The 24,431-nt window shown below is 51.8% G+C and overlaps 1 protein-coding gene across 5 annotated transcripts in view; it reads left to right on the top strand.

Moving 5' to 3' along the window:
* The window catches only part of MCF2 (MCF.2 cell line derived transforming sequence), a 50,157-nt gene that overhangs the window by 17,799 nt on the left and 7,927 nt on the right, over positions 1–24,431 (top strand). For 4 of the 5 annotated variants that reach the window (XM_058032462.1, XM_058032460.1, XM_058032459.1 and 1 more), the window contains 20 exons: positions 3,541–3,660; positions 4,635–4,751; positions 5,618–5,767; positions 8,186–8,310; positions 8,772–8,886; positions 9,244–9,363; positions 11,475–11,666; positions 13,548–13,739; positions 14,210–14,381; positions 16,412–16,500; positions 17,106–17,194; positions 17,419–17,485; positions 18,098–18,213; positions 18,322–18,391; positions 18,660–18,752; positions 19,074–19,166; positions 20,849–20,974; positions 21,712–21,933; positions 23,613–23,705; positions 23,992–24,070. In XM_058032462.1, coding sequence (XP_057888445.1) covers positions 3,541–3,660; positions 4,635–4,751; positions 5,618–5,767; positions 8,186–8,310; positions 8,772–8,886; positions 9,244–9,363; positions 11,475–11,666; positions 13,548–13,739; positions 14,210–14,381; positions 16,412–16,500; positions 17,106–17,194; positions 17,419–17,485; positions 18,098–18,213; positions 18,322–18,391; positions 18,660–18,752; positions 19,074–19,166; positions 20,849–20,974; positions 21,712–21,933; positions 23,613–23,705; positions 23,992–24,070 — 2,440 coding nt within the window. The remainder of the gene's footprint in view (positions 1–3,540; positions 3,661–4,634; positions 4,752–5,617; positions 5,768–8,185; positions 8,311–8,771; positions 8,887–9,243; positions 9,364–11,474; positions 11,667–13,547; positions 13,740–14,209; positions 14,382–16,411; positions 16,501–17,105; positions 17,195–17,418; positions 17,486–18,097; positions 18,214–18,321; positions 18,392–18,659; positions 18,753–19,073; positions 19,167–20,848; positions 20,975–21,711; positions 21,934–23,612; positions 23,706–23,991; positions 24,071–24,431) is intronic. The other variant, XM_058032461.1, reaches the window with a different exon arrangement.

Below are 24,431 nucleotides of genomic sequence, written 5' to 3'. Positions count from 1 at the left end.
GCTTCGTTAGCCCAGTTTGGCTGTATTGATTAAACCAGGGCTCTCTGTTGGTTCTAGTTAAATGTGCATTTAAAAGTTGCTGAAGTGGCCTTAAGGTGCCCGAGTGTGTCCTGGCAAGGGGGATGTGGTGAGCAGGCTGTGGTCAGTGGCACAGTTCACAGCACTGAAGTGCCTGATTCAGTGGGACTGTGCTGGGAGTTTTCTGCCTTTCCTGGTGTGCTGCAGAGGGCAGAGGCTTTAGAGGCTTCTTTAGGTGTTCTGTTACATAACCCCGGGCTTATCAAGTGCACAGGATTCTTTTTAGACTTACAAATGTTAAGATAAAGCATAAGGCAAGAGTAAATATCCTTTTATCTTTGCTTTCTTTAATATACTGTGGGAGAGGGTTTTTTGCAGCAGTACTTTCAGTATTGTTAGAGATCAGTTTTCAGGAAACTTGTCTACACATCAACTCTGAGGAAAACTAAAATTTTTACAATAACTAAAAAAATACAATTCCTGCAGGAATGTTATGTTGAGGAATTACTGGTCTATGTGGGGCTTTTTTCCCCTAACATTTCATCCTTTCCCTTAAGTCTCTAAGAGGGCACAGGACATGGCTTGTTGGTGCTCTGCCCCCACAGGGTGCCTGTTGAGAAGGACCTGAAGGAGAAGGGGAGGCCACAGCTCCAAGGGCCAGCAGGGCCAAAGCTCCAAGTGCCAGCAGGGCCACAGCTCCAAGGGCCAGCAGGGCCAAAGCTCCAAGTGCCAGCAGGGCCACAGCTCCAAGTGCCAGCAGGGCCACAGCTCCAAGGGCCAGCAGGGCCACAGCTCCAAGGGCCAGCAGGGCCAAGGGGACGGGGGATGAAGGGAATAATGATGTCAGACTGAGGGAGGATGGATTTCTGGCTGCTGTTCCCAAAGACATCCCCGCAGCATTTTCCAGGGCAGGCCAAGGTGGGAGCCCAGGGTTCACAGAGCAGGCATTCTGTGCTGCCCAGGGCTGGAGCAGGAGCCCAGGAGCTCAGCACCAGGCCTGCAGCCAGCACCAATGGCCCTGTTATTTAATGCTTTGCTGTTGTTTCCGATGCCAAGTCCTTGTCCCTGGCACCACTCTTGTTGACTTCCAAAGGATATGAGTTTGTCATTTCATTCACAACCTTTTTTTTCTGCTTGTACTTAAAATAACAGCAGATCAATATATTGTATTTATGTGGCTTATATGATCCTAAAGCTCACTGTCCATTTCTAAGGGAAGCTGTGGGCAGTGGAAGCCACAACCTGCCCCTTCCTACCCAAGAAAACAGAGTAAATGTGTGGCAGTGCAGCTCAGGGAGGCCAGAGCTCAGGTGTAAATCCTGTTTGAAACAGCACTCATGCGTGTTTGTGGGATGATCTTTGTTTTGAGGGCATGGATGAAATGCCCTGCAGTGCCAAGTACCCAAACATGTTCATTATTCTCACCCTTGGCATAGAGGTTGCTATCATGTTTCATGGAGGAGGATGCTATAAGGAGGAGGGAAATGTGACCTGGCCTGGCAGGATCTCAGAGCAAATCATGTCTTAATTAACTCAAGGCTTTGCACCATGTGCTTATCCATAATTTAATGATGCAACTTCTACTCTCTTAAAAATTCTTTTTCATTCTCAAGAACCCTTTTCACAGATCTATTTAAAAATGCACCTGCTAACCATATGCTTGAAAAAGGGCTCCAGCAGTGTAGACAGGAAATTCCAAATTCTTGCCACAAATTAAATGTTGCCTGGTAATTACCAAGGACAAGACAAGTGCGCTTCATGCAGTTATGGGATGATTAGCAAGTTTGGCAATAAATTTTGCTTCCTCAATCTGTCATTCCTCTCAATGTTCCAGCCCTCTGCTCCCTGCTAAGTTGCAATTTCAATCCCCAAGTTATAATGATGAACAGTATCTGTATTATTAAAGTTTATAACAAGTGTGCCTCCAAGGAGCAGGGCTGACCTCCTGCCTGCTGCTAGGGGAGGTGGGGCTGGACAGCCCTGCTGCAGTTCCATCCCTATCTCTGAACCATCCCAGCATCTGAACCTGCTCCTGTTCCATCCCCTATCTCTGAACCCCTCCCAGCATCTGAACCTGCTCCTGTTCCATCCCCTGTCTCTGAACCATCCCCAGCACCTGAACCTGCTCCTGTTCCATCCCCTATCTCTGAACCATCCCCAGCACCTGAACCTGCTGCAGTTCCATCCCCTATCTCTGAACCATCCCAGCATCTGAACCTGCTGCAGTTCCATCCCCTATCTCTGAACCCCTCCCAGCATCTGAACCTGCTGCAGTTCCATCCCACATCTCTGAACCATCCCAGCATCTGAACCTGCTGCAGTTCCATCCCCTATCTCTGAACCCCTCCCAGCACCTGAACCTGCTGCAGTCACCTGAACCTGCTGCAGTTCCATCCCCTATCTCTGAACCATCCCCAGCACCTGAACCTGCTGCAGTTCCATCCCCATATCTCTGAACCATCCCCAGCACCTGAACCTGCTGCAGTTCCATCCCCTATCTCTGAACCATCCCAGCACCTGAACCTGCTGCAGTTCCATCTCCCATCTCTGAACCCCTCCCAGCATCTGAACCTGCTGCAGTTCCATCCCCTATCTCTGAACCATCCCCAGCATCTGAACCTGCTGCAGTTCCATCCCCTATCTCTGAACCATCCCAGCACCTGAACCTGCTCCTGTTCCATCCCCTATCTCTGAACCATACCCAGCATCTGAACCTGCTGCAGTTCCATCCCCTATCTCTGAACCATACCCAGCATCTGAACCTGCTCCTGTTCCATCCCCTATCTCTGAACCATCCCCAGCACCTGAACCTGCTCCTGTTCCATCCCCTATCTCTGAACCATACCCAGCATCTGAACCTGCTGCAGTTCCATCCCCTATCTCTGAACCCCTCCCAGCATCTGAACCTGCTGCAGTTCCATCCCCTATCTCTGAACCATTCCCAGCATCTGAACCTGCTCCTGTTCCATCCCACATCTCTGAACCATTCCCAGCATCTCCCTCCTGTTGTATTTGTGGGGTGCCCTGATGAAGGAAGGAATGATGAATCTGACTCCATGTTCTCAGAAGGCTAATTTAGTATTTTATTATATTAAAGAATACTAAACTAAACTATACTAGAGAATACAGGAAGGATACTTACAGATGGCTAAAAAGACAATAATGAAAACTTGTGACTCTCTCCCAACACAGCTTGGCACGAATTGGCCAAAGAGTGAAAACAACTCACAGCAGAATCCAGTGAAACAATCACCTGTGGGTAAACAATCCCCAAACACATTCCAAAGGAGCAAAACAGAGGAGAAGCAAATGAGATAATGATTGTTTTTCTTTTTCTCTGAGGCTTTCCCAGGGAAAAACCCTGGGCGAAGGGATTTTTCAGAGAATGTTAATGTCCCACCCCCGTTTTGAAAACAAGAAAAAAACCCCTAAAACAGAATGATTCCCCTGTTTTCAGTGCACTGGGAGCTGCTGCAGGAGCTGCCCCTGCCCAGGGTGAGTGCTGGCTGTGTTTCCTTGCAGGCATCCTTCCCAGGGAACCTGCACCTGGTGATGGTCCTGCGGCCCACGGGCTTCTTCCAGCGCACCTTCACCGACATCGGCTTCCGCTTCAGCCAGGAGGATTTCCTGCTCAAGCTACCGGTGTGGGGCTGAGTGTGCACTGCTGGGTGTGCTCAGGGCCTGGGACAGAGCTGTGTGTGCACTGCTGGGTGTGCTCAGAGCTGTGTGTGCACTGCTGGGTGTGCTCAGGGCCTGGGCATGGCTGTGTGTGTGCTCAGAGCTGAGTGTGCACTGCTGGGTGTGCTCAGGGCCTGGGCATGGCTGTGTGTGTGCTCAGAACTGAGTGTGCACTGCTGGGTGTGCTCAGGGCCTGGGCATGGCTGTGTGTGCACTGCTGGGTGTGCTCAGGGCCTGGGACAGACCCGTGTGTGCTCAGAGCCTGGGACAGAGCTGTGTGTGCTCAGAGCTGTGTGTGCACTGCTGGGTGTGCTCAGGGCCTGGGACAGACCCGTGTGTGCATTGCTGTGTGTGCTCAGGGCCTGGGCATGGCTGTGTGTGTGCTCAGAGCTGTGTGTGCTCAGAGCTGTGTGTGCACTGCTGGGTGTGCTCAGGGCCTGGGACAGATCTGTGTGTGTGCACTGCTGGGTGTGCTCAGAGCTGTGTGTGCACTGCTGGGTGTGCTCAGGGCCTGGGACAGACCCGTGTGTGCACTGCTGGGTGTGCTCAGAGCTGTGTGTGCACTGCTGTGTGTGTGCTCAGAGCTGAGTGTGCACTGCTGGGTGTGCTCAGGGCCTGGGACAGACCCGTGTGTGCACTGCTGTGTGTGCTCAGGGCCTGGGCATGGCTGTGTGTGTGCTCAGAGCCTGGGACAGAGCACTGGCAGTGTGGGGCAGGAGGGTGGCCCAGGTGACACGGCCCTGTGTGTGTGTGTGCAGGTGGTGATGCTGAGCTGGGGCAGTGACGGGGCAGGAGGGCGGCCCAGGTGACACAGACTGTGTGTGTGTGTGTGCAGGTGGTGATGCTGAGCTCGGTCAGTGACAGTGGCAGTGACAGTGTCAGTGTGGGGCAGGAGGGTGGCCCAGGTGACACGGCCCTGTGTGTGTGTGTATGTGCAGGTGGTGATGCTGAGCTCCGTCAGTGACCTGCTGACGTACATCGAGGAGCAGCAGCTGACCCCCGAGCTGGGGGGCACCCTGGAGTACTGCCACAGCGAGTGGGTCATCTTCAGGACGGTGAGTGGGGCTGGCACAGCCAGCTGGGGCTCCCTGGGCCAGGGCTGCAGTCAGGCACCGAGCACTGGGGGCTGAAAGGAGCCACTGCACCTCCCAGATCACACAGGAGTGCACAGGAGCTTTGGTGGGTTTGCAGGAGCATTGGCTCCCTCAGGCTCCTATTGAAACTGCTCCCAAAAGATCTGTCTTTAAAATCTTTATTAGAGTTCCTTCAATGGGAGATACCAAATAGGCTTTTTTGTTAATAATGGTTGCTTAATGTGATTAATATCAGAACTGTGTTTGGGAAGCAGGGTGATGAGACTGCCTACTGCATACTGACCAAATGCCGAGAATTTCCAGTTAGGTTTATTTCTTTCCCTTTGCAAGAACTTTGATATTACCAGGAGTCAGGGGTTGTGCCTTGCTGTGTGTTTCTGTGCTTCCTGCACACTCAGTTTCTGGGGATGCTGTGGCCCAGGTGATGGCAGGTTGGGTTCCCAGTGGGATGTTCTCTCTGTGTGTGCCTGCACACCCCAGTGGCATGTTCTCTCTCTGTGTGTGCCTGCACACCCCAGTGGGATGTTCTCTCTGCACACCCCAGTGGGATGTTCTCTCTGTGTGTGTGCCTGGACACCCCAGTGGGATGTTCTCTCTGCACACCCCAGTGGGATGTTCTCTGTGTGTGCCTGCACACCCCAGTGGGATGTTCTCTCTCTGTGTGCCTGCACACCCCAGTGGGATGTTCTCTCTGTGTGTGCCTGCACACCCCAGCCAGCTGTCTCAGGGCTGTTGTGCTGCCCTGGCCCAGCCCAGCCCTGGCTCTCCCTGAGGAGCTGCAGGCCGGTGCTGACCCCGGGCTGATGGCAGTCCCTGTGTCCCTGCAGGCCATCGAGAGCTTTGCCCTGACTGTGAAGGACATTGCCCAGATGTTGCAGTGCTTTGGCACGGAGCTGGCCGAGGCGGAGCTGCCCGAGGACATGTTCTGCATCGAGCGCCTGCTGGCCCTGCGCACCGAGAGGTACCTGCAGCTCAAGGTATGGCCCAGGGTATGGCTCAGTCACAGGTGCTGCCAGCTCAGGGTATGGCCCTGGGTACTGCCAGCTCAGGGTATGGCACAGACACAGGTATGGCCCAGTCACAGGTACCTGCAGCTCAAGGTATGGCTCAGTCACAGGTATGGCCCAGGGTATGGCACAGGGTACTGCCAGCTCAAGGTATGGCACGGTGACAGGTACTGCCAGCTCAGGGTATGGCTCAGGGTTTCTGCCAGCTCAAGGGATGGCTCAGACAGAGCTACTGCCAGCTCAAGGGATGGCTCAGGGGTACTGCCAGCTCAGGGGATTTGTGATTATTATTATTATTATTATCATAGGAGTCGATGGAAGGTTCAGTGCAGCCAGCTGCTGCTTTAGCAGCCTGTTGTCTTTGGTGCTCCTGCACCTTCCAGGGAGCAGCACGGGCCCCAAACCCTTCCTTCAGGAGCAATCACTGTGTTCATAGTTGTTCTGTGGGGCTGAAGAATGAACTCCATTGCTTTGTGGCAGGTTTCATTTACCTAAGTCAAGGAATTGTATCTATTTTAATTTATAATCATTTGTCATTCATGTGACAGCGAGTTCCCAGAAAGCTGCCTCTAAGAAATACTGAAAATGCCATCCAAGTTGTGCTGTGTGTAGGCATAAATACATGAGTGCATGTTTAGAAAGTATCATTATAGGCACTGTCAATGGCTCTCCATCTCTTTGAAAATGAACAGAGTAATATGAAATAGCAGCTACATCTATTGCAGCTTGACTCAGTGGCTTCAGATTTGTGCTCAGGACTGTGGCCACAGTGCAGGGGGCAGATAGCAGCTCCACAGGGTGGGTCAGCAGTGTAAAACCGCCAGCAGTGCCCACTCTGTGGAGAAATAAAACACATCACATGTTTCCATTTGCGTAGAAAGCACAGCAGCACTCAGTACAAGCCATCTGTTGCTTTTAATTCCTCTTCTATTAATTTCAAATATCAAAACCACTCATTGGCTCTTGTCTGAAGTGAGGTCTGCTGGCTTTTTTCTTTTGTTCCTTCTAAGACCATGAAACACAAAAGCAGATGAGAAACTGTGCACAGATTGTGGTGACAGCAAGACATGGGATCCTTGTCTCTCATGACAGCCCCAGGACTGGTGCAGTGGATTCCTGAATTCAAATATTTAGTAAATCAGAATAATTTATGTAGCTGTGATGCTGAGCAGAAACTGGCATCGAGCACAATGAAAAAATGACAGAAATTAATTAAACCGAGTAACTAAGAAATTAACCCCACTGACATACTGAACAGAAAAAGTCAAGTCCCCACCTGTTTGACAGTCAGAGCATTTGCTTTGTGGGTAATGAATGGCTTTGGATCAGAGAGGAACGTGGCTCTGTGCAGAGTGAGGGGCGAGAGGATCGGTGACAGCCCCTGCAGTGTAAAACATGCTGCCCCATTTCCTGCTGGCACTCCTGCCTGGCACCGTCAGGAGATGGGTTTGTGTTCGTGCTCAGGTGTTTCAGTGGCACGGCTGGCACTGCACACTGGGACAGGGCAGGTTCCTGTGCTGTGTTTGGGCTGTGTGAGCTCTCTGGGGCAGGCACACACTGAACCGGGTCTGGGCCCTCTGAATCCTCTCCCCAAAGAGACTTTGCCATTGCTTCTCTTGCAGTAGGAACCTGGCCATCTCCTGGGAGGGCTCTCACCCCTCCAGGGCCAGCTCTGCAATGGACCCAGACACAGGTCACTCCTTCAGGGCCTCTGCCACCTCAGCCCGTCAGCCACGTGTGTTTTCTCCCTCCTCATTTCTGTCTTTGGCCTCTTTGTCCTGAAAATAGTTGATTAAGTGCGCATGTTTGCTTTGGGGCTGAGCCCAGCCAGCACAGAGCACCTCAGCTGCTGCTGGTGAGGACCCCAAGGGTTTAAATTTCCCCTAGGACAGGTTGGATTGGGAGTGTTGGCTTTGTGTGTAGGGGTTGTGCTGAGTGCTGCTGTGTGGGCTCAGTCCTGGCTTTGTTCCCCGTGGGATGCTGCTCTTACAGCCTCCTCTGCTGCCCTTGGTGGAGAAGCCTCCCACAGCCTTCAAGCTGTGGAAGATCTTGCCTGAAGACATGAACTGATGGACAGGTGTCTCACAGCAGCCCCACTGCTCACCAGGAGAGAGCTGGGGCCCTGCTGGCCTCCTGAGTCATTCTGTGGCCTGCTGTGTTCCTGTGTGGCACTGTCCACCCAGCCTGGTGGCCCATCCGTGGCTCAGCCTCGTGCAGCTCAGGGGTTAATTCCATGTTAGGAGGGCTGAAACATCTGCTGGGAGTGCTTTGGTCTGTTGGGTATTGCTGCTTGTTTCACACAGGGAAACTGAGGCAGGAGAAACACAAAATGCCTTATCCCTACCTCACAGTAAGCAGCCTGAACGAGGAATGTTTTGTGTTATACAGGAGGAGATCACGGCAGTCACAAAAGAGGGCAAGTTGCTTTTGAGCAGTTTTGAAGAGCCAGACTCAGGGGAATGCAGTCAGGAGCAGCAGCAGGAGAGGCCTGGGGACTGGGAGACGGTGAATCGGTGAGTGCACCGGGTTCCAAAATCCCCTGAATTCCAGTGGAAACACTCAAATTATTGAGGTGTGGGTGTGCTCTTTAGGTCACCTATCAAAGAGAGACACCAGAATTTTGCTGCAGTCCATCAGATTGCTGGGTGGCTTCTCTCATGCCTTTGCTCTGCTCTCTGTCCCCACGGTTGTGATGAGGCTGTGGAGCAGATGCAGGGCTCTCCCTGCCAGGCCCCAGGCTTCACCCAGATAAATGGAGACAGCAGCAACTGCTTCACCCAGATGTGTGATCACACTGCTCTGCAGTGCTCATTCCATTAAATCTGTCTCTGGGATCATCTCAAGCCACATGTACATGTCTGTTGACTTCTTCTGAGACCTTGGGTCCCCGTGTAAGCGATCTCTGGGGCTTGTCCATCTCTGCTTGTCCCCTGTTTGCAAATTGTCCCAATCTTGTCCTTCTTCTGTGCCCAAGGTTGCTTGGTCAGCTGCGTGAGATGGAGACTGCTTTTGATGGCTTCTGGGAAAAGCATCAGTTAAAAATGGAACAATATTTACAACTCTGGAAGTTTGAGCAAAGTTTTCAAGAGGTAGGATCAGATGTGCTTCCATTGGCAGAAGAGAGAGGTGGAGATCTGATGGAGAGAATTCTTATGCTTTTATTTTGAGGGTGTTTAATTTATGCTGCTGTTCCTTGGCGGTGGCAGGGCTGGCTAGCCTGGGGAGACGGCTGTGCTTCCTCCCTGCAGCTAATTTAGGTACCACTGGCCTGCAGTTGTGTGCATTCTGCTGATGGAAGCATCTTTCAATTTACAAATTAGTTCTTGGACACTAGTTGTGTTATTGGATTTAGCAATCGTAGCTCAAGTGTGATTAATTTTGGGCTCAGACTGCTTTCCTGCCTGTGCTTTGTGTCCTTCTGCAGCAATTTTCTTCTCTGTGTCCAGGTGAAGAGTGCCATTGAATTTTTGATGGGGCAGCAGGCGGAGCTGCCCGACACCGGCGACAGCGTCCCCCAGGTGAAGCAGAGGCTCAAGGAGCTGGAGAGCTTGGATGGCCTGGCTCAGGTGAGATGATGGCCTGGCTCAGGTGAGATGATGGCCTGGCTCAGGTGAGATGATGGCCTGGCTCAGGTGAGATGATGGCCTGGCTCAGTGAGATGATGGCCTGGCTCAGTGAGATGATGGCCTGGCTCAGGTGAGACAGATCACCTGGCTCAGTGAGATGATGGCCTGGCTCAGGTGAGATGATGGCCTGGCTCAGGTGAGATGATGGCCTGGCTCAGGTGAGATAGATGGCCTGGCTCAGGTGAGATGATGGCCTGGCTCAGGTGAGATAGATGGCCTGGCTCAGGTGAGACAGATAGCCTGGCTCAGTGAGATGATGGCCTGGCTCAGGTGAGATAGATAGCCTGGCTCAGGTGAAATAACCTGGCTCAGGTGAGATAGATAGCCTGGCTCAGGTGAGATGGCCTTGCACAGAAGCAGCACCTATGAAACACAGGAGCCACACTCTGTATTTGTGGTAGGTCTCTGTGAAATCACCTGGCTCTGTGATTTGTTGGTGAGTGCTGCACAAAGGATTGATTTCATGTCTCTGCTCTGAGCAGCAAGGCTGTGATCGCCCTGAAAGCCAGAAACAGGCTGTTTAATTATCAGAGTTAAAATAAATTGCTGAGCCACCGTGAATATCCGGAACAGATAAATGTCTGAACGTGGGGGAGGCGTGGGATTTAATGAGCTGGAAGAAGAATTATTTATATGTTAAGTGCTTTAGCTATGCTAATAGGCAGAAACTTGTTACCAGGCACATGGAGTTGCAGAAAAGTTGTATCCTGCCATGTCTGTGAGTTGAACATAACATATGGGTGAAGACTAAGAGATGTGGGGGAAAGAAGAGTGAAGAGAAATGATTCACAGGAGCCCAGCTAAGGCTGTGACCTTTGCAAAGGGATGTGCTGGGCACCTGGGCCAGGGGCAGCAGGGAAATCCTGAGGGCTCTGGGCACAGAAGAGTTCTAGAGCGGGGTCTGAGGCTTGCTGGCCATTTGGGAGAAATGTTCGTGGAGGGAGGGAGGAGGATCAAAAAGCCAGGCAGGCAGGGAGCAGCAGGAAAGCCATCCCAGTGGAAAGCCATCCCAGTTCCTCCCAGCCCTGGAGAAACCAGAGCCATCACACTGACTGAGGTGTGCAGAAAAGCTCCGGTGTTCTTGGCATCCAGATAAACCTCAACTCCTGCAATTGCCTTTGATGAGAACTGGGATGCTTGGGAGCATGGAGTCAGCTGCAGTTTGCTCAGGGTGTGGCTCCTGGAGGGCAGGGATGCACTGACAGCAGGCACTCACAGCCTTGCTGCTTTGGTGAAATACTGTTTTCTCTTCATTCTTTGTATGGATAGGAAGGTTTTTCTCCCCAGATGGTGGGCACCATTTTGTGCTGTGCAAGCCACTCATGCTGGCCACTCCTGATGGCAGCCATCCCCCAGAGTGGCTGTGTTATAGTAACTTCTTTGAGCCTGGTCTAATAAGCTCTGGAAGGCCTATAACACACCCAGATAGCTCAGCTATCCTTGGAGGCATAAAAATCAGCAGGATGGCTTCTGTTGCAGTGTTGGAAACAAAAAGGTTTAGTAAAGGCAAAATAGCAAACAGAAATACCGAGCCAGGCGCAAGAGGTCCCTGCTCCTGGTAAAACACCTTACAAAAGCCATTAGTTTATTTGTCCTCTTCTTTTTCTACTTAATGCCCAGCTGGGACTTTTTGGCTCCTGTCCAAATAGCTATCCTTAAGTTTGAGGTGAAGTTCCCCAGGTCCTATGAGGTGTCTTTTCACTTAATAGAGGAGAGAAACTTGTGGGCTTATTTCCTTTCAAGGGGACAAAGGATAATTTTGTGACTCCATCAACAAAGGGCACACTCCTACCTGGCTGAACCCTGGTGAGCTGGGAGGGCACGCTGGTGTGTGTGTGTGGGGACACTGGCACCATTTCTGTGTGAGTGTGGGGACACTGGCACCATTTCTGTGTGAGTGTGGGCACTCTGGCACCATTTCTGTGTGAGTGTGGGGACACTGGCACCATTTCTGTGTGAGTGTGGGGACACTGGCACCGTTTCTGTGTGAGTGTGGGCACTCTGGCACCGTTTCTGCGTGTGTGCCAGCCTGGGCTCTCCCCCTGCTGCAGGAGCTGATAGGGAAGGCTCAGGTGGTGATCCTGCACGGGCACCAGCTGGCTGCCAACCACCACTACGCGCTGAACCTGATCTGCCAGCAGTGCAACGAGCTGCGGCACCACTGCGACCTGCTGGCCGAGCACGGCAAGAGGAAGCAGCTGCACCTGCAGAGGACCCTGGAGCTGCACACCCGCCTGCAGCAGGTACAGCCCACACACACGGCGCTCTGAGGAGAGGGTTGGGTAGCCTCTCCATGGGCTTAGCCTCCCTTCTTGGCTGGAAACATCTGGAATGGCAGCAGTTAATGGTAGGGAGGTGTTCCCCAGAGGCTGGAGGAGCCCCTTGGCTGGGAGTCAGCAAACAGGGACCTGCTGCTGTGAGGGCAGCAGAAAGACGTGGGCATCTCCACCCAGCACCAAGCTCAGCTGCTGCTCTTGGTGGTGCTGTCATGCTGCATCCATGAATTCACTGACTTTGGAGGTTTTCCTGCCCAGTGTGACTGAGGTGATGCTCTCACATAAATTCCTGCCCCTTTTTCTGAGGGGTTTGTTAAGAATGAACATGGCTGAGTGTGAAATGAGGTGACAGATTGGTAGATAGGCACAGCTGCTGTGTGCTAGCATGGAAGTGGAGTCATGTGGCTCCAACGCTCTTTGATATCTTAATCAGCATCAAATATTCATTTAGGGAAATTCACGCTAATTAGGCCAGAAGGCACACGGCTGTAATGTGCTTGAGGCCAATTAAGAGAAACAGAGGATTCTGACCCTGTTCCATTTCCCTGTGTTGGGAACTGGGGAGCTCCTTTTTCCTGCCTGTGTGCTCCAGTTCAGCCCTGTGCTGATCTGTGGGACACAGTTCCTCAGCTGCAGCACAGGGGCCTCTCCTGGGCTCCCTGCAGGCCTGGCTGCTGCCTGGGGTCTGGCTTGGAGCACAGCATGGTCCTGCTCTCCATGTCTCCTGTCCTTTCACAGCACTGGAAATTCTCTGTTGTGCTTGGCTGGAGCATCCTCTCAGCCCTGTGCACACCACAGTGTGTGAGTGCCAGTGTCACACACAGCTCAGCGTGTGAGTGCCAGTGAGCCCCAGTTCAGGTGTGCACTGAGCCTCAGAAACCTGCCAGCCTCCCTGTAGGCTCCAAAGTGCCCACTTCAGCTTTCCCAGCTGGGGAGATGAGCACCTGCTGGTGCCTGGGGTCAGCTGTGCAGCAGTGCCCTATGGCAGGTGCACCACTGATTTTAGCCAGGCACAGCACTGATTTTGGCCAGGCACAGCACTGATTTTAGCCAGGTGCACCACTGATTTTAGCCAGGTACACCACTGATTTTAGCCAGGTGCACCACTGATTTTAGCCAGGCACAGCACTGATTTTAGCCAGGTACAGCACTGATTTTAGCCAGGCACAGCACTGATTTTGGCCAGGTGCACCACTGATTTTAGCCAGGTACACCACTGATTTTAGCCAGGTACAGCACTGATTTTAGCCAGGTACAGCACTGATTTTAGCCAGGCACAGCACAGATTTTAGCCAGGTACTGCACTGATTTTGGCCAGGTGCACCAGTGATTTTAGCCAGGCACAGCACTGATTTTAGCCAGGCACAGCACTGATTTTAGCCAGGTGCACCACTGATTTTGGCCAGGTACTGCACTGATTTTAGCCAGGTACAGCACTGATTTTAGCCAGGTACTGCACTGATTTTGGCCAGGCACAGCACTGATTTTGGCCAGGCACAGCACTGATTTTGGCCAGGCACAGCACTGATTTTGGCCAGGCACAGCACTGATTTTAGCCAGGCACAGCACTGATTTTAGCCAGGTACAGCACTGATTTTAGCCAGGCACAGCACTGATTTTAGCCAGGTGCACCACTGATTTTAGCCAGGCAAAGCTTGGCTGGGTCTGCTGAGGGCTGCAGTCACCTTACAGGATAAACGTGCCTTTGTGCTTTCTGATGGAGGCCCAGTGAGTGCTGGGCTCTTTGGGAGTGCTGCAGGCTGCCCCCAGAGCCAGTCAGTGACATTCTCACGAGAGCCTCGTGCCAGTGGGGGCACTGGGGGATCTCACTGCCTGTGCTGTCCCCAGGCCCTGCAGTGCTGCGATGAGGGTGCCTACCTGCTCGCCAACCAGCAGATGGACAAGTGCCAGTCTAAAGAAGGCGCCCAGAAAGCTCTCCAGGACATAGAGAGATTTCTTGAAAGCTCTTCATCCTACTTGAACTATGATCCCCAAGCCCTGCAGGACGATTTTGAGTCTGTTTTGACACCTGAGCTGAAGGTAAGCAGTTCCCCAGGAGTGAGGAGCAGGTTTGGGGTGTGCATGGCAGTGCTGGCACCCTGGCAGCCCTGTGCCAGCTCAGGGTGAGGTGGTGCTGGCTGTGGCTCCCCTTTTGGCTCTCTGCAGTGCCAGGTGCAGGTGAAGCTGGTGATGGGTCAGGGTGAGCTGATGCTGATTGTAGCTCTCAGCTGTGGGTCAGGCTGAGCCGTGCTGACTGTGGCACCCTGGCAGCCCTGTGCAGGTCAGGGTGAGCCGGTGCTGACGGTGGCACCCTGGCAGCCCTGTGCCAGCTCAGGGTGAGCTGTGCTGACTGTGGCACCCTGGCAGCCCTGTGCAGGTCAGGGTGAGCTGATGCTGACTGTAGCTGTCAGCTGTGGGTCAGGGTGAGCTGGTGCTGACGGTGGCACCCTGGCAGCCCTGTGCAGGTCAGGGTGAGCTGTGCTGACTGTGCCTCCCCCGTCTCTCCGCAGTGCCAGCTGCAGGCCGTGCAGGGGAAGCTGGACAGCGTGCGCAGCATGTTTGAGAGCAGGCAGTGCTGCTTCAGGAGGCTGCTGGACAAGCACGTGAGGCCCGTGCAGCTCGTGGCTCCGCGGCCAGAGACCCCGCCCCGGGCCAAGTCACCCCTGTTCTCTCCTAAGCACGGTAAAACACCCTGCACCTATGCATTTCCAGCTGGCAGCTCTGCTGTGAGGCTCAGGGTGGCTTTGAGAAGCTGGCTAAACCTTGCTGGCAGAGAGAGTTATTGGAGAGTGTTAAATACAGATCAGTGATTTATGAACTCCCCGGTGTTTGTGCTCCCATACCTGTGTGAAGGGTGAAGTTGGTTCCTTGTTGTTTATTTCCACTTCCCACTCAGTGAAAACACAGCTGTAAGTAGTGCACACCTCTCCACCTTGGGTCTGTGTGCAGCAGGCAGAGCTCTCAGGTGGCACCTGCAAGGCCGGGCTGTGCTCACCTGAGTTGGGCTGTGCTCACCTGAGCTGGGCTGTGCTCACCTGGGCCGGGCTGTGCTCACCTGGGCCGGGCTGTGCTCACCTGGGCTGTGCTCACCTGGGCCGGGCTGTGCTCACCTGGGCTGTGCTCACCTGAGTTGGGCTGTGCTCACCTGGGCCGGGCTGTGCTCACCTGGGCCGGGCTGTGCTCACCTGGGCTGTGCTCACCTGAGGCCGGGCTGTGCTCACCTGGGCCGGGCTGTGCTCACCTGGGCCGGGCTGTGCTCACCTGGGCCGGGCTGTGCTCACCTGAGCTGGGCTGTGCTCACCTGAGCCCGGCTGTGCTCACCTGGGCCGGGCTGTGCTCACCTGAGCTGGGCTGTGCTCACCTGAGCCCGGCTGTGCTCACCTGGGCTGTGCTCACCTGGGCCGGGCTGTGCTCACCTGGGCCGGGCTGTGCTCACCTGGGCCGGGCTGTGCTCACCTGAGCTGGGCTGTGCTCACCTGGGCTGTGCTCACCTGGGCTGTGCTCACCTGGGCTGTGCTCACCTGAGCCGGGCTGTGCTCACCTGGGCTGTGCTCACCTGGGCTGTGCTCACCTGAGCTGGGCTGTGCTCACCTGGGCTGTGCTCACCTGAGGCCGGGCTGTGCTCACCTGGGCCGGGCTGTGCTCACCTGAGCTGGGCTGTGCTCACCTGAGGCCGGGCTGTGCTCACCTGAGCCCGGCTGTGCTCACCTGAGCTGGGCTGTGCTCACCTGGGCCGGGCTGTGCTCACCTGGGCCAGGCTGTGCTCACCTGGGCCGGGCTGTGCTCACCTGAGTTGGGCTGTGCTCACCTGAGCCCGGCTGTGCTCACCTGAGTTGGGCTGTGCTCACCTGAGCCAGGCTGTGCTCACCTGAGCTGGGCTGTGCTCACCTGAGGCCGGGCTGTGCTCACCTGGGCCGGGCTGTGCTCACCTGAGCCGGGCTGTGCTCACCTGGGCTGTGCTCACCTGAGGCTGGGCTGTGCTCACCTGGGCTGTGCTCACCTGAGCCGGGCTGTGCTCACCTGGGCTGGGCTGTGCTCACCTGGGCCGGGCTGTGCTCACCTGAGCCAGGCTCTGCTCACCTGGGCCGGGCTGTGCTCACCTGCTGCACCTGGCTCACCTCCCAGCTGCTCCATGTCTGCCCTCAGAGCCCCTCCAGCACCTCCACCTTTCCTTACAGGCTGTTTGAATGATGTCGTACAGCTCACCAGAGAGATTGATGCTTTTATTTTTAAGCTTCCAGTTCACCTCTGTAGCTCAATTGCAACTTGTAATCATTTACTGACAGTGTCAATAAATTTGTGCAAGATGGACAAAGAGTTTATTACAGCTGAGCATCTTGCCCTAGGTTCACAAAAGGACTTTAAAGCAGTGTCCTAGCAGGGGGTGTTCTTTTTTGGAGTTTATTTGCTTTTATTGGTTTTGCTGTTGTCATATGCTCAGGCTCCAGAGACTTTGTTAGGTTTTGATTACTGTGTTCCCTTAGTGAACATTTTGTTTTTCCTAAATATTTGTACTTTATGACCGTGGGATGTGCTGTGTGGAATCAGTATTGTTTGGGATAAATACCCTTTATTTTGTCAGCTTGCTATTAGTCCTAGCTAACTAATTATTTAAACTGTATCCCATTTTTCTTCTGACTTATTAGTTTCTGTCTGCAGAATCTCCTTCACCATAGAGGTACATTATGTAATTCTGCTTTCTTCTATCCAAGGTGTAGATTTTAATTCCAGTTTGAAATTTTCATTTGATCTTTCTCTCCCTGGGAAGAAAACTTCAAGAAAAACTCCAAGTTCTCGCAAGGTAAAAATTATTCATGGGATCTGAGTTAGTTTTATGGAAAAGTGAAACTGCTCTAAAGATTGAGTGTACTTTGGATTTGGAGATGCTCTCTTTATTTTCTTTTTTTCTTTTGCCTTTTAAAAACTCAAGCAAACCCAAGCCCTCTTGTATGCCTGTGGTTTACTTGGGTTAGTCCAACACCTGAGCTCTGGCCTGACTGATTTGACAATATCTGGGTGCCCATTTCCTGTGTGTTGTTCCCTGAAGTTATTTCTCACATAACAGAGGTGTGTATTAGGAAATATCCCCATGCACAGATATTTCCCCTGTGGGAACTGTTCTCTGCCTCTTCACTAATGAGTTATGTTACCAGTATTTCACATTCGTGTAGCAGAGTAATTTCTGGGAATTTCTGACTCCCCATTACATGTTATTCCCTTCTGAGGTTTGCTGCCATGGGGTTTTATAAGGAAGCTCCTTTCATCCTTCCCCAGGGCTGCAGCAGGGCTGGGCTCCTGCTGCCCCTGCAGGCCCTGCTGCAGCTCTGAGCTCTGCCCACTGCTTCCCTTTTCCCCTTTTCTTTCCCCTTTTCCCTTCCCTTTTCCCCTTTTCCCCTTTCCCCCCAGATCGAGGTCATGCACGACTACCAGGAGAAGAGGAATTCCTTGCAGTACTTCATTTCAGACAGTGAGGACAGCTTGGATGTGCTGAAAGGGTGAGCACTCGCCCCCTTCACACCCCCTAAAGGATGTTTGTTTGTGCCCAGTCCTTGCCCCATCCCTGTGTTCCTGCAGCCTGACCCAGGAGTCATCTCCTGTGCTTTTACCTCCTGGTTATTAATGAGATCACACAATGCTTTGGGCTCCTTGAACTGCACTCATCACCTGTGGGGCTTTTATAGACATAAAATAATACATTTCTATTTTTTTTGCATTTTAGGCATGTGATAAATGAGCTTATAGAAACAGAGAGAGTGTATGTGGAGGAGCTGTTCACAGTTCTGACGGTGAGTGAGCTCTGCAGGTTGCCATTGCTGTTCCCTGGTCACTGGTACCAAAGGGCACCTGGCACTGTCAGACTGAGCCCAGGTGGGACAGACAGCTTCCACCAGGCTGCCAGGTCCCAATCCAGTCACAAATGCTCAGGTTTGCTCCTTAGGTTTTCTTTGTTGGAGGCATCTGCAGGAACAGTTGGTGTCAGGATGAGCTTTTCATCTGCAGTGAAGGAGAACCCTTGTGTTTGTACACAAAAGCACTGGTAATTAGCCTCAGCAGTGCCTGTAAAATATACAAAAAGCTGTTTCTCTTGAGTGTTCCCTAATTTCCTTTACCTTTAGGAGACAAAAGGAAGCAGCTTGTGTTTTATCCTTGGAGATTCCTGTCTCAATACTGTGAAATGGTGACTGTATGAAGCACATTGCTTTAGACAATGATTTCTCATACTGTCATTTTAGACATTACTACCTTATTCCAAAATAACTCTTGCTGACGGCCAAAACAGGGAATAAAAGGGATATTGCACTTAGAAACAGGGAGATCATATTGACAGTCTGTTCATGTTCCCTTTTCACCTGCCTTTGGGGAGATGGCAGCTGAGAGTGAGCCCTTTCCCATTGCAGGGCTACAGAGCAGAGATGGACAACCCTGCCATGCTGATCCTGCTGCCCCCTGTGCTGAGGAACAGGAAGGATGTGCTCTTTGGAAACATGCCTGAGATCTACGACTTCCACAACAAGTATGGGGCTGCTCTCCTCCCTTCCCCCAGGCTGATTCTGGAGTGCTGCAGCACCCAAAGCTCTCCCTGCTCACTGCTGCTTCTTGTCCCTTCTCCCATCTCTTGCAGGATTTTCCTGCACAGCCTGGAAAGCTGCCTGGGAGCCCCTGAGAGAGTGGGATGTTGTTTCCTGGACAGGGTGGGTGAATCCTTGTCCCTTCAGAGCAGACTCCCAGGCCAGGCTTTCTCCTGGCTGTCCCATTCTACAGCACCCCAGCTGTGTTGGTGGGGTCAGGCCAGCAGAGATGGCAGAGCTCCAGCTGTGACCCCAGCTGTGCCTTGTTCACCCAGACTGTCACTGTCACAGCAGACACTAAAGCTGGCAGCAGAGGTGAAAGCACACACGCTCTGCGTGCTGGCTGGCAGGATTGGCCCCTGAGGTGACCTGCCCCGTGCTTGCCTTGCAGAGGGAGGATTTCCAGATGTATGAGAAGTACTGCCAGAACAAGCCCCGCTCCGAGTCCCTGTGGAGGCAGTGCTCTGAGAGCTCCTTCTTCCAGGTGAGCTGCTCTTCCACCCGCCCGGGGCACTGCCTTGTGTGACAGCCTGCTCACAGCCCACAGGGCTGCAGTGTGTTTGGTGCTGTGTGCAGAGTGCACACAAAATGCTCACAAAAGGAGATGTTGGTAGTTCTCGTACCCCAGGAGTACAGGGCAGATCCACAGGTTAATTTGCATGTAATTATAATATTACTTTAGCTGTAGGTATCATTCAACCCTTGGACCTGAAACCCTTGGAGTCATCAAACCCCACAGCTGTGCTGTTGGAATATCTACTGACAGGTGGTGCAGGACTGACTGGGTCTGACTTGTGTGTTGCAGGAATGCCAAAGGAAACTGGAGCACAAGCTGGGGCTGGACTCCTACCTGCTGAAACCCGTGCAGCGCCTGACCAAGTACCAGCTGCTGCTGAAGGTATGCCAGCTTGTGCCAGTTACTGCTGAAGGTGTGCCAGGTTGTGCCAGTTACTGCTGAAGGTGTGCCAGGTTGTACCAGTTATGCCAGGTTGTACCAGCTTTTGCTGAAGGTATGCCAGGTTGTGCCAGTTACTGCTGAAGGTGTGCCAGGTTGTACCAGCTCCTGCTGAAGGTGTGCCAGGTTGTACCAGTTATGCCAGGTTGTACCAGTTATGCCAGGTTGTGCCAGTTACTGCTGAAGGTGTGCCAGGTTGTACCAGTTATGCCAGGTTGTACCAGCTCCTGCTGAAGGTATGCCAGGTTGTACCAGCTCCTGCTGAAGGTGTGCCAGGTTGTACCAGTTATGCCAGGTTGTACCAGTTATGCCAGGTTGTACCAGCTTCTGCTGAAGGTGTGCCAGGTTGTACCAGTTATGCCAGGTTGTACCAGCTCTTGCTGAAGGTATGCCAGGTTGTACCAGCTCCTGCTCAGGGTATGCCAGGTTGTGCCAGTTACTGCTGAAGGTGTGCCAGGTTGTACCAGTTATGCCAGGTTGTACCAGCTCCTGCTGAAGGTGTGCCAGGTTGTACCAGTTATGCCAGGTTGTACCAGCTTTTGCTGAAGGTATGCCAGGTTGTACCAGCTCCTGCTGAAGGTGTGCCAGGTTGTACCAGTTATGCCAGGTTGTACCAGCTCTTGCTGAAGGTGTGCCATGTCCTGCTTCTCAAGGCCATCAGCAGAGAGATTAGATTTGTTGTTTTTCAATTAGAGGTGACCTGTAAATCAGCACCAAGCTTTGGATGACATACTGCTTATCTGGGCCTCTCCTGAAGTGCCTTTCAGTGCAGAATGTTCACATACCTGAAAAAGGAACAGGTGCTTGTAACAGGCCATTTTTAAGGAGGGAAAGACTCTTTGAATCTGTTCAGAGATGCGGAATTACAGAAACACTTGTAAGAAAACCGAGCCAGAGATGATCGTGAGACTCTGATGAATGAAATAAATTGTTGCATCTCTTTTCCATCGATGTTGGTAGCACCTGTAATCTTTAATGCATTTATTCTTGTGAATAAATCTTGTGCATTTATTCTTCCCATCTGAGGCTGGCAGTGCAGTTATTCTCACTGTGGAAGGCAGGAGTTACACTTGGGTGGTAGCTTCTGAACCTCCTTCCAGCCTCTTGAATGAGTATACATGCAGCTGTAGGTGGGCACAGGAGATCTGAAATGAAAACCAATTTCATCTCAGTGGTAAAATTCTGTCCTCCATTTACTGACCTGAAGGCTCTGGGTTTTATAAAATTCTGTTCCTTGTGCCTGTCAGTCTGGAGACAGTGATCTGCTGCAAGCTCCTTTGAGGGCATGTTGGCACTAATGAAAACCCCATTTGCCTCATTTGCCATATCTGAATAACCCCAGCCTCATTTGCCATATCTCACCAAGCAGGAAAACACAGCACAAAGGGGTCAGAATGTGGTGCTGCTCTGTGCTGACTCCATCCTTGAGGAAACATTAAAAATAGGCCATCCCTCACTGGCCTGTCCACACCTGACACTGACTGTGCTTTAGAGGGAGCCTTTTTCCAGGGACGTGAAAGAAGAAACTCAGTGTAGGTCACTTGTGGGCATTGGAAACTTTGGGCAAGGTGGAAAGATCTGCTTTGTTCAAGTGCAAACATGTGCTCTCCCATTTCTATTTTCAGGAGCTGCTAAAGTACAGCACGAGCTGTGATGGGGTTCAGGAGCTTCAAGAAGCTCTGGTTGCAATGCTGGATTTGCTGAAGTCAGTCAATGACTCCATGCATCAGATTTCAATCACAGGCTATGATGTGAGTGGCTCTGGGCACTGAGAGCCCTGGCACAGGGCTGGGGATGCTCTGGGGCACGGGGGGTGTGCAGAGTGTGGGAGCTGGCCCAGAGCTGAACCTGTGCAGGGGTTTGGGATCAGGAGCCCCCACAGGTGTCAGTCTGCATCTGATTTCAGGGGTTTCGGGTATTCTGAGCCCACACTTTGCCACCTTGTGGTTTTCTAGAGTATTTTTCCAGTGTCCCTCTGTGTTCTCATGGCTGACCTGGTAACTCTCCTGGGCTGTTTCTGTAGCATTTCCCATTCAGCATTTAACAAACGCCTCTCTGAGGCTGAGTTTGAACCTTTCCCGTTGGAGTGGTTGTATTTCCTGGGGTTTCAGGGGAGCTGCTGATCCCAGGCCTGGCCTCCTGGAGAGTTCCATCTCCTGGTACCTCAGTTCAGGCTCAAAGCTCACTTCCCTGTCCCACCAAAGCAGCCAGAGCCCTTGACATGCTCTTCCCTAGGGGCTGCATGGTTTTCTGTTCCTTTCTTCCAGTTCCTGCCCTCCTAGGCTGGCTGCAGCCCTGCATGAGAGCTGTGCTCCCCTGGCTCCAGGCCATCATCCCAAAGATCCCCTGGTCCTTCCAGGAAGAGCTGTTCTGAGAGGGACGTGCCTGGGAGCAGAGCTGGCCCTGTGCCCTGGCATTGTTTGGAGAGCCCTCTCACGTTTTAATTCACCTCTTTTTCATTCCCTTTTGTCTGTCATGCTCTCCCCAGGGTGACCTGAGCGAACTGGGGAAAGTATTGATGCAGGGATCTTTCAGTGTTTGGGCAGGACACCGAAAAGGGCCCACAAAGATGAAGGACCTGGCCAGGTTCAAGCCCATGCAGAGGCACCTGTTCCTCTATGAGAAAGCCTTGGTCTTCTGCAAGAAGAGAGAGGAGCATGGAGATGGATATGACAAAACCTCATCTTACAGCTTTAAGCACTTTCTGAAAGTAAGGGGTTTTATTTTTGTGTTTTATTTTTGTTATAACCTTAGGGTGTTTTACACAGCCATGTATACTGCAGAGCAGTAATTCTGCAGAGCCAGGGGGTTTATCTCTGACATGGGGTTTGGTTTCTGCTGCTGAGGGCTGTGGTGCCCCACAGGGGTGTGCAGTGATCCAGCAGCTGACAGTAAATCCTGGCCAGGGGGAGGAAATGGAATTTTAAAATCCACTAACCTGGATGAACAGACCTTAAATCTGTCTCTTCCTGGCACTTGTTCTGGGCATCATCATAGTAGATCATCTGAAATTTCTAATGTCTCGATGCCTGGGCAGTTTTGTAGGAGCCTCTATAAATTGCCAAGGTAAACAAGGTGCACAGAACTGGGAATTGCAGTGACTCTGTAGATGAGGTGCTCTAGGCTGCCCAACAGCTTTCATCAATTTTAAGTTTTTATAAAACCAAAACGGAGCCTCATGCAGCTTTCAAAGGGGCAGTGGCCTCAAGCTGTGCCAGGGTGTTCAGCCTGGCTGTGAGGAGTGGGCAGCACTGCACAGCTGCCCAGGGCAGGGGTTTAAAGCCCTGTGCAGGTGGCACTTGGGGACAGGGTCAGTGTCCCTCGGCAGGGCTGGGTTTGTGGCTGGACTCGATGGTCTCGGGGTCTGTTCCAGCCTCGGTGTTTCTGTGCTGTCAGGAGCAGCTTGGTTCCTGCTCCCTGGGGCTGCTCCTGTCCCTGCAAAGGGGCAGCACCATGAAACAGTTGGAACAGAGCGTTTGTCCGTGGCACCTGTGCTGTAAATCATCCAGGGCTTTCAGACCTGAGCACGCACACATTGTCAGGAGGAACAGCTCTGGTGAACAGATGTTATTTCTGAGGGTTTGTTTGTGTTTATAGGGGATTTGTCTGATCCAGTCTGCGTGAATAATTTATGATAGATGATACCTTTATTATTACATCTGCTCCAGAACATGCAAGTGGGATACTGGAGCTATTTCTGGCCATGCCTTAATCAGTGAATAATTGCCAGCAAAGCCTGCTTTGAGGGAGAGGATGGTTCCTGTGCTGTCAGGTATTACAGCAGGTTTCAGCTTCATGGCCTGCTCAGGAGGGAGGGCAGAGCTCTCCTGTTGCTGAAGAGTTTTGTGTCTCTAATCATGGTTTGAGCTTGGTTCAGGGGGGTCCCACTGTGCAGGTCCTGAAGGATTTGGGCCTTTGGTGTTTCACCCAAACTGTCAGAGGTGGAGGGGGATGATGAGTAAAGCAGCATTCAGCTGCAAGCCAGGCTTGGGGCACCCCAAAAATTACCCATGCTTTTGGAAAGAAATAATCTGTGTGGATAAATAATGTCTATTATAACATGTCAAGTATTTACAAATCTTCATTTGCCAAATCTGAGACATTCTGTGCAGAAAGAGGCAGCTGAGATGATGCTTCAGTTGGTTGCACTGGTTCCCAAATGAAGTTCCCAAAGGTCCATTGATTTGTTGTGGAAAGCTCATCCAAAATGCAGCTGATAGAAAGTCAGGAGGAATGGGACAGATAATGACTTCCAGTTGCTACGTAAATTGAAATTGATGCAACATGTTAAATTCAGTGCAAACAGTTTCACTTGCTGCCAAAGTCTGCATTCCTGGGGAAGAGGGAGCTCTGTGCTGTGTTTAATTTTCTGTTTGTTTGGGTTTGCAGATGAATGCAGTTGGGATAACTGAGAATGTGAAAGGAGACCATCGGAAATTTGAGATCTGGTACAGTGGGAGAGAGGAGGTGTATGTGGTGCAGGTTTGTCCCTTCAGAATCTGGGTATTTGCACATCCTCAGAACTGTGGGGAGAAAATGTCTCATTGATCTCCCTGCTTGTAGTGATAGCTCTACAATTGCCACTGTGCCTTGCCTGGATCTAATGGGAATCATCAATTTTAAAAGATCAAGACTGTTTAAAATTTAGTAGTAGCTTTGGGGAAAAAGGGAATTTCAGATAATTACAGCATAGAAAAGTAAGGTTTTATTCCTACATTATAATGGATGACTCTTAATTCAAAATTCAGACAATTTTCTCTTCTTCCAGGCCCAAACAGTAGATCTGAAGATGGCATGGCTGAATGAAATAAGAAAAATTTTGTTCAAGCAGCAAGAGCTTATAAAAGGTACATTTGCTCAATTTCTCTGTGGCTTTCATTCTGCAGCAGAAGCTTTCCTGTTGGCACATTGCTGATCTTCAAGTCCACTGGTTCTCTCTGGAGAACTAATTTTTAGAGCCTGGTAGCAAAATGCTGGAGTGAGGCCTTACATTGCAGGGAAATAACAGAACCTGGAGCAGTAAAAACTGGGTGCTGATGTGCAAATGAATCACAGAAGTACAGTTTTTGGTTGTCATTACCTTGGGCATTATTTCCCATTTGTTATCCTAGGTTTAATGCAGCAAGATACAAACCAGATGCCTAATTGGGAGCATCTCGTGGTCCTAAGGAGCATGCTCTGTGTTGGGTTTGTGCTTACATGCCACTT

The sequence above is a fragment of the Melospiza georgiana genome, chromosome 12 (genome assembly GCF_028018845.1).
Source record: "Melospiza georgiana isolate bMelGeo1 chromosome 12, bMelGeo1.pri, whole genome shotgun sequence".
Classification (NCBI taxonomy): Eukaryota; Metazoa; Chordata; class Aves; order Passeriformes; family Passerellidae; genus Melospiza; species Melospiza georgiana.
Note: the sequence above shows the minus strand (reverse complement) of the source record. Positions and strands in the feature narration are given on the sequence as shown.